Genomic DNA, 13,543 nt, shown 5'->3' with positions numbered 1-13,543 from the left:
TACTCCCGACTACTCCCGAGTGCCTCTTGCTGTCGTTTACAGTAATTATTGATATTGTATACTACATTTCCCTAGTTGAATTAGTGAATGAATGTAATGGAAAAATAGCAAGTACTGTTGTACGAAATTAAGTTACCTAGAATGTACATAATATCGTAAGTAATATACAATCAATTAGAATATGACTTTAATAAAAAGTTTGATTTGAAATTGATCACATTATTAGTAATCTACATAGATGCTATAGCCAGACAATGACTCCGAAAGGAACTCTGTAGCCGAGTGTTTATTTAGGCAGTAGACTCAATTTAAGTGAAAACTGTATAGTAAATGTAGGGTAGTAGATGAGCTCAATATTAGGTTTTATAAAATTTTAAAATACCTTACAGTTATATTTTGTATCATTGTTGCTTATACGCTTTATAAAATTCAATGATTCAAACGATTGGAATCGGTTGATTGATTGTTATAGCTGCAGGATACGGCACTGATGATAGTTTCGATGTAGTTATCGATCTTCTATTACTAGCGATATACGTAATATAGTTTAGCAACGTGAGCTAACTGTATATTATAACACGCATTATTCAAACCGATTATGGCACTAGTTGAGATGTCTGTAGTAAGTTAGAGTAAAGGTCGATGTTAGGCCTAAGGTAGATTTTAAAATACCTTACAGTTATATTTTATATCAATGTAGCTTATACGCTTTATAAAATTCAATGATTCAAACGATTGGAATCGGTTGATTGATTGTTATAGCTGTAGGATACGACACTGATGATAGTTTCGATGTAGTTATCGATCTTCTATTACTAGCGATATACGTAATATAGTTTAGCAATGTGAGCTAACTGTATATTATTGTATGCATTATTCAAACCGATTATGGCACTAGTTGAGATGTCTGTAGTAAGTTAGAGTAAAGGTCGATGTTAGGCCTAAGGTAGATTTTAAAATACCTTACAGTCATATTTTATATCAATGTAGCTTATACGCTTTATAAAATTCAATGATTCAAACGATTGGAATCGGTTGATTGATTGTTGTAGCTGTAGGATACGACACTGATGATAGTTTCGATGTAGTTATCGATCTTCTATTACTAGCGATATACGTAATATAGTTTAGCAATGTGAGCTAACAGTATATTATTGTATGCATTATTCAAACCGATTATGGCACTAGTTGAGATGTCTGTAGTAAGTTAGAGTAAAGGTCGATGTTAGGCCTAAGGTAGATTTTAAAATACCTTACAGTCATATTTTATATCAATGTAGCTTATACGCTTTATAAAATTCAATGATTCAAACGATTGGAATCGGTTGATTGATTGTTATAGCTGTAGGATACGACAATGATGATAGTTTCGATGTAGTTATCGATCTTCTATTACTAGCGATATACGTAATATAGTTTAGCAATGTGAGCTAACAGTATATTATTGTATGCATTATTCAAACCGATTATGGCACTAGTTGAGATGTCTGTAGTAAGTTAGAGTAAAGGTCGATGTTAGGCCTAAGGTAGATTTTAAAATACCTTACAGTCATATTTTATATCAATGTAGCTTATACGCTTTATAAAATTCAATGATTTAAACGATTGGAATCGGTTGATTGATTGTTGTAGCTGTAGGGTACGGCACTGATGATAGTTTCGATGTAGTTATCGATCTTCTATTACTAGCGATATACGTAATATAGTTTAGCAATGTGAGCTAACTGTATATTATAACACGCACTATTCAAACCGATTACGGCACTAATTGAGATGTCTGTAATAAGTTAGAGTAAAGGTCGATGTTAGGCCTAAGGTAGATGAGTAGCGATAAACAGATCATTATTGAGTTGTTTTATTAAGGCAAAGACTGCGTCTAAGAGAACACATCTTTTTAGCTGTTCTTCTCCTCTGTAAAGGCTACGAGCCGTGAGGTGTAATAGTCAATAACAACCTATTGCAGTAGCTTAGCAGTTTAACAGGATATAAAGTGGGTATCGTCAATAATCACTATTAGCCATTGCCTGTAGTTGAAGATTAGATCAGTGGATTGGATGATTTTGGGTGTGTTTGACAGTTCACAGTGTGTAAAGAAGACCTCAAGCGATAGTCAGTATGGAAAAAAATGAGTATATCAATTTCCTTTAATAATTTCATGCTCAATTAGGCTGAAAGTATTTGTAGTCGTGATTTTTTCTTATGATAATCGCAATTGACTAATTTCACAGCATCACGCTTGAACTCATACTGCCACAGTATGATAAATGACAACATCCAATTGAACTTATTTGGGATAGCAATACATTTTAGAGGGATTAATGCAACCTCGCTTTTTACTTTTTATTATTATTATGAGGACTAATTTAGCTAATACATCAATTTATTAATTACCTACTTAGTTGTGAATTGCTTGTAAAATGATATTTTGCGTTGTAAGGATTTACATTAGAACTAGTAATTCGACGTGGCATGTTAGTAATAGCAGGGAGTTCTGGATGAAAATCAATTTTAGCTCATTTTGTAATAATGAGAAAAAGAGAGGGACTGAAGACGAACTTATAGTATAACTAAACAATATGGAATAAAATAAAATTGATTTTCATCGAGAAGTCCTCGGTAATAGCAATTCTACTACTCAAACCGCATTAAGCGTTGGTCCATTCCTTCATCGGCAAAATTAGTAGCTCATGCTGGCTCCTACCTACCATCATCTACTATGCCTTTCGTGAATGTAATGTACCTTCTCGTTCATCACCCGATCTACATTTCATTTCTCTCTTTCCAATTGTATTCTAACACTGTATGTTATATACAAAAAACTAACATTTAATTTGAACGTTTAATTTTATAAAATTAGGTTTATTTGCTATAGATTGCCAAATCAGATCATTGCTGACGATAATCCAGTTTCCAGCATACTGTAGCATATTACCGTTTGGCGTATATGATGCACTATGTTTGCTTTAGCTTTGACATCATCCTTGCTCCTAAAGGAAACGCTTTCTTACTCTAACACTAATTACAGGTGATACTGGATCATATCTTATGGCCTTGCCCCCTTCCTAAATAATCTAGTCTACGCCTATTTGCATAGGCCAATCTTTACAATTTGTTAATTGGATGGTGTTAGCAATGAATTGCTGGCCCTGCTAGATAAATTGAAACTATCATGATGAACAGTTGCTATATTAGTGTATTATCGTCATAAATTGTGTTAATTGATGCGTATTGGTGTTATAGTTTGGAGGCAGTTGTAACTTTATTAATTAATGCATCAACAGAGAGAGTAGTAACAAAAGTTGACGCCCCTGGATTGTTATTCACCTATGGACAAGAATAACTAAATCATTATCCTTTCCAGTTCAAATAGACTATGTGTAAAGAGTCAGCTAGTTTAAAAAGTTATATTCATTTTCGTATACTGTAGAATCCATCAGGACATCAGAAATTTGAGTTGGTAGAATAGAGAGTCATGACGAAATCGAAAATAGAAACAATCAAGAATTTTCCCAATCCTGTTGGGACTTGGACATTACTCGATTTAATTGGTGATGGCCTTTATAGCGAAGTTTACACAGCGAAGCATAATAAAAAAAACATGATGGTTGCTATGAAAATTACTGATAATATTTGGGATAGGAAAGAGCGTCTTCTTCACGAAATTGATATTTTACGCCATCATTCTCAACATCCTAATATCATCAAGTTCCAAGGTTGTTTTCTAAAACGTCGACACCTTACTCTCACCGCTGAAGATCAGCTTTGGTTTGCTCTCGAAGTAAATCGATTATCATTTGCTTTAGCTACCTTGAAATTTTGTGTACTGCTAGCAGTTTATGCCAGAGCTATAGAATTAGTCAATTAGATTAGGCTATCTTGATTGTTTTTACAAGTATAGTATACGTATGGATCACTTCACAATAATAACCTGCTTTCGTTCCTAAATGCTTTTCAACAACGACTTCGTATTGACTGACTTACATCGACTCAATATATAGTATTGCCAAGGCGGATCTGTTAGCGAACTTGCCAGAAGAGTTCGAGATAAAGGAAATCGAATACGTGAAAATATCATCGCTTACATTATTCGCGAAACCATGAATGTAAGTTAAAAATCTGGAAAGTAGATACTCGTATACGGTACAAATGTCAGTAAATCAGATACGGCCATTAATTAGATTATTAGCAATATGGCCGATTCGATAACGGACAAATTAATTTATCAACACGTCTTAATATTTTCTGCCACTTAATTTAGGCGCTTGCATTTCTTCATGAACGAAATATCATCCATCGCGATATCAAAGGGGGTAACATCTTGCTCACAAGTGAAGCCCACGTCAAATTGATCGATTTTGGTAGGTCTAGGCAATTTCATTTCTCCCACTCCATACGCCTTCTTCATCGCAAATTGATACAATATCTCGCCTGCTAACACTCAATTCAGGCAATATTAGGCAGCGTGTGAAATCTTATATATCATCGCCTGTTGTATTGAAATTTAAGGCGATTGTATCATCGCTTTCTACACTACCTAATACTTTATGCCTAGAAAATAGACGACAAGACTATGATAGCAATCTTGATGTGCTGATAGCCGTAATTGTCGGCTTGCAATTTCGTCCTCAATCTTTTTATTTGACTATGATATGAACAAAGTGATCTCCAAGACTATATCAGAATTACCACACAATATAAACTCTATAGCTATATACTAACGAGATTACTTTTAGGTAATGACTACTAGAAATTGAAAAAATACTTGCCTATGACAGATTAATTAACTACAAATTTTTGTATGACAATTAGGATAAATTATTTTTCTTGAAGTATAGTCTTTTATTGCAATTTGTTGATTGTCTAATGTCCAATCTTGATTCAATAGACGTATCTGCAATGTTAAAGACATCGCAACAACGACGCCAATCCTGCACTGGAACATCGTATTGGGTAGCACCTGAAGTGAGATAATAATAGCAAGATTACACTTTGAAAAAGTTTCGATTAGCTTAAAGTCCATTCAACTGTTGGATTGATATAATGTTAAAAGGAATTGAATATTTTTGTCTGCTCAGGTGATTGCATGCAAAAGTTATGCAAACCAACAATTTGAAGAAAGGAGCTATGATAGTCGATGCGATACGTGGTCGTTAGGTATTACGGCCATCGAATTAGCGGATGGTAAACCCCCTTTTGCAGAACAACACCCTGATCGAGCGATGTATAAAATTTTAAGGTAATTAAGCTATGAATAAAAGGCGATTTGAAGCTAAATTTTACTAAATAATTGAAGTTATAATAGGCATCTTGTGCGTCTGCTGCTTTGATGTTGCTGTTTTATTACATTCATTTTGCTTACAATAAATGGATTTTAACGCTGTAACGATTTACTAATGCCAGGGACTTCTTAGTCCCTGGCAATACTTTAAACAGCGTGCCTTATTTTTTTAAGTATACGTGTGTAGCTACGATGAAGGAAATCGATATGAAAATATTTTTATGTCGATACGCTTACGATATTGTGTATTTTGTCGACTGTATACTTTATAAAATGTATTTTAATATCTTGCTAAATTGCCAAATTACTGCAATATACGATAGACTACAATGTACTAAATAATTTTATTCCTTTTATTACGCAATAGGAGCGTTCCTTCAACTGTTAAAGAACCCACACTATGGAGGGCTGATTTCAATGATTTCATTAAATGGTAACTGTCGGCTCATTGGAAATTTAATGCGTAATATAGTGAAGCAATAAGCTTTTGCTAATACTGATTAATTAGTAAGGTTACAACAAAATTAGGCGATAAAACATTTTCCGCTTTTAGGTAGTAAATTAAGGTGTAAATAATGGAAGTTTCTTTTGGTAGATCATTTAAAGAGCTAATAGTGTTAACGACGTATTTCAGTATCTAAATTTTACCGATCCAGTGAACTAGTTAAATTAGGTTACTTGGCAATTTTACATTGCAATGATCAAGAATGTTTCATAAAGTAATAGTTGATTAAAGACGTTAGTAGTAGATTGGTAAGGGCATAAACCTAGCTGCTGTTTACTAGTAAATTAGTATTACCCTAAAAATTAGTATCTGCCAGTTAAAGATATCAGTGTAGTATTATACTTTTATTAACTGATATCCTGCATCATATCAGTTATGCAAGATAATAGCACTTCAGTTACTTTACTTTCTAGTAAAAAGTTTGTTACTATACAGTATAACATGGAAAGCTCGTGGTACTATTTCAGAACTGAATCCTGAGATTTATCCTCTTTGTCAAAAACTTAGGTGTCTAGCAAAGAATGCTGATAAGAGGCCTTTTATACAGGATTTATTTGCACATCCATTAATAAAAGATGTCCCAGAAAAACCTGTTGTAGTAAGCGTACAAAAGCATTTCAATCATCTTAAATTTATAGTAATAGCAGAATTTAATACCATCCATGAAGCTGCCGTCGTTATTTATAGTTAATAATTTTAGGATAAGTTATAAAATGCCAATCACTGTAAATAAACATTGATTAACGTAATCTTATTATTTAAATTTTTTAAACACTTTACGAATGCATTTCTGATGTAATATTTTAAATGATAGCTCCTACTTTATATTATGTAGCAATAGGAAACTTACATATATATCGCATTGTAGATCCGTCAGCAGCTTCAAAATCTAATGAAAGATGTTGGTTGTTTATCTGGGCCTATCACTCAAAATGTTGCAGATGTCGAAGCAAATATTACAAGGTAACATTTAAAATAATACATTAATATTTTCCATAATTTTATTATGTGTGTATGTGTTGTTTTTGTAGTACTGGTATTCGCCATCTCTTATCAATAGGAATATAAATAAACTATTTTCTTATTCTTTGTCACGTAGTCGTATGCTCAAGAAGAACAGAAACCAGTTTTTTAACTATAGCATCAATGACTTAGCCAAATTGGAAGATTTAAATGAGGTAAAAGTGATATTTTAGAAACCAAATTAAAAAATTGACACTTCTCCTAACTTAATGTGTGATTTTATTTACTACCGTTCACTATGACCGCTTACACATCAGGATAGCCTCTTATCTCACCTTATTAGCCGATATAACATGGGTCAAATTTATACTTATATCGGAGATATTTTAATCGCTGTTAATCCTTTCAAACCACTAAAAATTTATAATAATGAGGTAAGCTATTATACGTTTTGTTGGTAGAAATGAAGTAAGATAACAGAAGAAAACATTAATAAAAGGTTGCTTCCGTAATAGTTTCGGAGCAAATATTTCAAATTAAATTTGTCTTTCCACTATATAATTTGTACTTTTTAGTATTCGAATCGATATCGATCAGCTGATATAACGAAACACGATCCTCATATTTATGCAATTGCTAGTGCAACCTATAATGATTTGATCATTAACAAAAGAAATCAGGTTTGAATTAAGAGCAATAATACATTGGAATTATCTGACTCTTCTTAATAACTCTTTAATATTTTAGTTAATTAACAACAGTTTGGGTGTAACGTTAAATAATGTTAGTAATGTCTAATCTTTTAGGTTGTGTTAGCAAATGTTTAAGTCTGTTATTTCTGGTATATTGTAAAATGGCTGCTAACGTGATTGTAATGCTGCTACACAATACAGTATGATGCTAGTGAGCTAGTAGAGCTACCTTTGTAAGCCTTATGTTTAACTCTAGTAAAACAATGCTATTTGATTTGATTTAAAAATTATGTTCCTAATCTCAACTATGGGTACTGAACATCTTCTTTACGTGTAGTGTTGTATAATAAGTGGCGAAAGTGGCGCTGGTAAGACCGTATCTGCGGGATTTTTAGTTCAGCATCTTACGAAACTCGGAAATGTCAGTACATGTATTATACTAGTATATCCACTTCCTTTTTAAATTCTGACTAACCGACATTTATTAACCAGTGTACGCAATATTCAATGTCACATGTTTTGTAATTTATTTATAGGCTACGACTAGGGCACTGGAACAAAAAATACTTCAGGTAAATAAGAAATTTCTCTATAAAGAGATAGATATAGATTATAACCTATTAGTAAGGAATAATTACTTATCGCAGGTCAATCCACTATTGGAAGCATTTGGGAATGCTCAGACACTATTTAATGATAATTCAAGCCGTTTTGGAAAATATCTAGAAATGAAATTTGCGGATGATGGCACTGTAACCGGTGGTATGTTACTTTACTCTGCTTTTATAAAATTCTTAAATAGTATTTATCGTAAGCTAAATTTTCGATTGTAACTCTAAGAGTAAGAGCATTACTATAGACTTTTGCCGGATATATCACACGGTATAAATTAAATGTTGTACAAAAGAAGTCTCTAAGTCAAATTTTAACTACATTTTATAGCCCAACTGTCACAATTTTTACTGGAAAAATCCAGGATTGTTTCTCAAGCCAAGTTAGTATTGGATTATGTAATTGTATATCTAAAATTATAGATATTTAACTTAGTGGGATTCCTCTCTTTTTAGTGAGGAGCGAAATTTTCACATTCTTTATTACATCCTATATGGCTTCCAATTTAATAAGATTGCTAAAAAGTACCACCTCCCAGAGAATCCGGAAGCAGCTATTTTTCAGTGAGAGAGATATATAGTTTATCAATATCAGTGATGATTAACTAGAGTAATAATACGTTGTTGAACTTAATGGCGGTAAATTATTATTAGTCTCATTTATCTGAACACTGTTCAATATGCAGGTATTTACCCTATCACAAGAGTGATACCACGAAAGCAATTAAAACTCGATATATTGATAAATTTAGAGAAGTTCAAGAGTGTTTTCATGTTATTGGATTTTCAAAGGAGGTGCTTGTACTTTGCCTTGTTAAGTAACCATGTCTATTAATTTTATATTGTGAATACGTATCTTTAAAAGACCAACGAAAATGGGACTGGATGAGATATTGTTACTACAGTTTTAGAACATTACGAAGAAGAATTTCAATAAAATTTAGATTGCTAAAATCCGACTGATTAATGAAATACTGTACGTCTTTTCTAATTTATTTGAATAGGAGTTGGACAACACATTTAGTATCTTAGCTGCTGTGTTGCAAATTGGGGACATTGATTTTCTACGTGATCAATCTAATGAACATTTAATTGAGAGAAGTTTGATCAAAAACAATGAAAAGCTACGCGTAGGTAAGTACAGTATAGCCAAATTTAGAAGTTATATTTGAAGTATTGATAAGACACTAATTGAATATTACATGGAAGTAATATGCTGTATTTGTGGCCATATTTTTTAACACGATTGATATATAATTACAGTTGCAAAACTTTTGTCGGTTAATGCTGAAGACATTGAAGATGCTCTGATAAGAAATACCACCGCGGCTGCAGGTACACTAACCACCATTACTGTTAATTGACATTATATTTAGCTGAGATGTTTTCCTGTACTATTATAATTATTTTGGATTACATAGTGTGGCCTATTTTAGAAGAAAATAAAATTAATTTTTTGATTAGGGGAAGTAATAGTAATGAATAATACCGTTACCAAAGCGACAGAATGTAGAGATGCCATGGCCAAGGTATTACGAGCAAATATTGTGAGCTGCATCCATCATGTAGCGTTTAATAAAGAAATACAGCAAGATTTGTCATAATTCCGATTAAATATAGCTAATATATGTATTTTCTTCTGATTACTATATTTATAAACGCCAATTATAATCTTTTGAAGGCTCTATATGGTCGCTTATTCGCATGGATAGTTGATCGTATAAATATGCTACTAAAGCCAGATAGCCATTATGATAGGTAAATTGGGAAACTATAAGCTGCTTCAGAAGCAACCATTTGTGCCGTAATCTTTAGTACACTTTTCAATTCTTAGCTTGGTTTTTTACTAGTACGGTAGTGACTGTCGTCACTTTAAATTATGTGCCATGATAATACTGAAACATATATTGTTCATGTGCCCAATATTTATATTAAAATTGTCTTACCTCGAAATATTTAACTTATAGATTGTACAATATTGGCATATTGGATATTTTTGGCTTTGAAAAATTTGATAAAAATTCCTTTGAGCAGTTATGTATAAATATCGCAAATGAACAAATACAATATTTCTTCAATAGGCATATTTTCTCTTTGGAACAGGTGAGATCTTGACAACATATTCTTATATCATAAATACTAGCTGAAGTATAGATACGATATTACACAGTTTTTTATCGATAAAAAATATATGTATATTTAGTTATATGAGTATGAAAGAGTTTCTATAATCGGGAATTTTTTGTATCAGTTGATTTAATGATTCGGCAATTAAGGTTTTCTTGTATCTATTGCTTTGCTGCTAATTATTCAGGAAGAATATGTAACGGAGGGCATCAACTTGGATACAGTTTCCTTTAAAGATAATAAACCTGTTTTAGATATGTTTTTAAATGTAATTGCAATCAGTTACAGAAGAAGCTGATCTGGAATAATATTTTGATCTTCGAGTGTAGCTGTACAGAGTGACTATGATTTCTTTATTTTAGAGAAGAAATGGCTTGCTAACGATTTTAGATGATGAAACTGTACTAACAACTTCTTCAACTCGTACTCTAGTTGGTATGTTTTGTTAAGATAAAGTTCCATTTATTATAACATATTAATGTAGAAGCCTTTTGTACCTGAAATGTTAGTATCCGGGAATAAGAGTAAGAGTTGCATTATTTGCAATTGATAAACTATAGATAAGTTACATGAAGGTTTGGCTAAAAATGAATACTACTTACAACCAAGAGACAATAGTGCTTCATTCGCTATTTTTCATTACGCGGCAAAGGTAATTATCATTATGTAATCTTAATGATTATAGATGAGCTTTGAGGTTGATTATTAAAATAAGTTTTTATTCAACATACCTACTTCAAATGCGGTTGTGTACATGGTATTAATATGTACCACCTATCAAATTTTTACTAGGTTATATATGATGCTTCCCTGTTTCTCTTTAAAAATCGGGATACGTTGCAGCAGGACATTGTACAATTGTTATCTACAAGTGGTAAAAGGCTACTAGATAAAGAATTCTTTTATTCCTAAATGAAGTATTTATATATGCAAACTAATAAATTTCGTACCTAAATTAGGCAATGTCTTGTTACAATCGTTTTTTCAAGATAATGGAACTTTTTCCGGTAATTTTACAGTATGAATGTTAAGAGATGAGCTACAACTGTTATCTTGAATTACTATGTTGCCAATATTTTAACATTTATGAAGTGTCTGAATATCTTAAAATTTACTAAGCATCTACTATTTCAACTTTTATCTTGTACTATACGCAATTACCCAGCCCATCCTTCCACCAAGACTACTTACATACCAAGAAAGAATGCTAATTTATTATCAATTAATGATAACTCGGATCAATTCCGATCATTACCTTATCCTAAGGTAAAGAGCCTCAAGAGCAAAAAAAAATTACCGCATTTGCTAGTTACAGATAGCTTACATACTAAATAAGTGTAGATTATTTACGTAATACACTGTACTTTATCCGCTTAAGAAATAATTTTATATTAAATGATGTTGAACAGCAAACTGATATGAATATTTTGTAACCCTTGCTGTGTAATATAGGGCAGGCCGCGGTCTGGGAGTAATACTCATTCTAAGTTGACCGTTGCTTCATATTTTAGGGTAAAGTAACAGGAGCATAGCAAACATTTCCATCTTTGATTATAAGCTGGTAGAAACCTAGTTTACGATTAACTTAATTCACGAAAATTAACAAGTTTCATCTTCATAAAATGATTTAAAGTACTTTGTATTACGCGTTGCAGGGTCTTACTAAGTTATTATTCTCTATGTCATAGAACTCTTTAGCTGAGTTATTATCTAAAATGACAGAAGCACAGCCTCATTTTGTTAGGTTAGCGTGTATAAAATACGTTTAGTGAAGGGCGGTTCACATGCATGTGCTAATACAAACGTAATCTACTAAACAAACGTTTGGTAAACTATGTAAACATATAGATTTTTTATTTCTCTTTATCATATAGATGTATTAAGCCAAATAGCCGAAATGAAGCAGATAATTTTGACCAAGACAGAGTATTAACGCAACTTACTTATACTGGAGTGATTGAAACTACAAACATTCGAAGACAAGTAATTATCAATGATATTGATCATCAAGGCATATTTGTACAGCAAATGTTCTTTAACATCTCTGCGTGTTTACTTGTAAAGTACTTATATACGTTTCCTATAGGGCTTTCCAAATCGAATATCGTTTGCTGACTTCATGGCAAGGTACTAGGAATTAGATGAAATTAAAATCAAAAATATAAAATATATATGCATTCGTTTACTGAGACAGTAATCATTCGAAAGTTCATCTGAGTATAAAATGTGTATTTCCTGTTGTAACTCATTTATAACTAGGTATCAGTCACTAGGATTTAGCGCGACACGCAAGGTACAACCAACTAGTGATAATTGCGAAAAAATATTAAAGGCATGCAAAATCGAAGACTTTGCTATTGGAAAAACAAAGGTAAAATAATTGATAGTTATTTATACAGTATATACAATTAGTTTGCTATCCGCTACATTTATGAAGTTAAATAATTTATTTTAAACTGAAATTCAGGTATTTTTGAGATATTATCATATACAACAATTGGCTAAACAGTTTGAAAAGCAACATCAATATGCGGTTATTATTCAAAAAGGTTAAATAGTATTATTAAGACAAAGCTGGCAAAAATTGAAATAAAAATATTTTTAGTGGATGTCATGAAATCCATATTATTTGATACAATATAAAACATAATTTGTAATCAAATTTTAGCAATAATTATTGTGATTTTCTTCAGAAATCAAAGGTTGGGTGGCTCGAAGTCGGTTCAAAAGAATTTTACGCAATGTACTTATGCTGCAAAAAAGTAAGCTACGATAAAAAGTTTTAAAATTGAGAGATGCATGAGTTATACGTTACGAATACTAAATATTCGACATTTATTTATTAATAGCAATTCGAGGTTGGCTGGCTTGGGTTAAATACAGTCGAGTAAAAACATTTCGAAGTAATTGCGCAATCAAAATTCAAGCAGGTAATGTATTGTACTAGGTAGCTTTACTTTACTAAGTAATACCCTTTGAGTTGGCATCAGAATAACTCGTAGATCTGGATAGCTAATATATTGCACAACAATAATACTTTTATCATTATTCTGCAAAATGCTACACCAATACGTTTCTTATGTTTATTTTGCCAGCGGTTAAGGGTTGGCTTGCTAGGATTCACCATAAACAATGGATGGAAACTGCTAATGAAAACGCGATAGTGATACAAAAATGTAAAGTTATTCGTAACAAAGTAAAATGTCTAACCGTCAATTATACCATACAATGTCTTTTATCGCATCCTTTTCCGAATTAGATATCATTTATGTAGGTACATGCAAGACGAGCTCTTAATTACTTATATTTCTAATACAGTTATTCGTGGTTGGCTTGAAAGAGTAAAGTATTGGCGTAAGACAAGAAA

The 13,543-nt window shown here is 32.0% G+C and overlaps 1 protein-coding gene across 1 annotated transcript; it reads left to right on the top strand.

Moving 5' to 3' along the window:
* Positions 1-3,472: 3,472 nt before the first annotated feature.
* TRIADDRAFT_22946 (uncharacterized protein) lies at positions 3,473-13,123 on the top strand (the record flags this gene model as incomplete). Its single annotated transcript, XM_002110965.1, has 33 exons — positions 3,473-3,778; positions 3,999-4,103; positions 4,259-4,358; positions 4,886-4,962; positions 5,076-5,236; positions 5,646-5,711; positions 6,291-6,459; positions 6,896-6,961; positions 7,064-7,180; positions 7,322-7,426; positions 7,776-7,859; positions 7,975-8,010; positions 8,086-8,200; positions 8,381-8,432; positions 8,506-8,613; positions 8,757-8,844; positions 9,054-9,183; positions 9,313-9,384; positions 9,514-9,578; positions 9,731-9,807; positions 10,017-10,152; positions 10,364-10,444; positions 10,539-10,611; positions 10,737-10,828; positions 10,969-11,050; positions 11,342-11,484; positions 11,629-11,688; positions 11,865-11,920; positions 12,051-12,159; positions 12,263-12,303; positions 12,436-12,547; positions 12,644-12,725; positions 13,026-13,123. 33 exons carry the CDS (start codon positions 3,473-3,475, stop codon positions 13,121-13,123), a joined length of 3,264 nt encoding a protein of 1,087 aa, XP_002111001.1.
* Between the last annotated feature and the right edge of the window lie 420 nt (positions 13,124-13,543).

Source organism: Trichoplax adhaerens, genomic scaffold (genome assembly GCF_000150275.1).
Source record: "Trichoplax adhaerens TRIADscaffold_3 genomic scaffold, whole genome shotgun sequence".
Taxonomy (NCBI): Eukaryota; Metazoa; Placozoa; class Uniplacotomia; order Trichoplacea; family Trichoplacidae; genus Trichoplax; species Trichoplax adhaerens.
The sequence above is the reverse complement of the archived record's forward strand: the minus strand, read 5'-3'. Positions and strand labels throughout refer to the sequence as shown.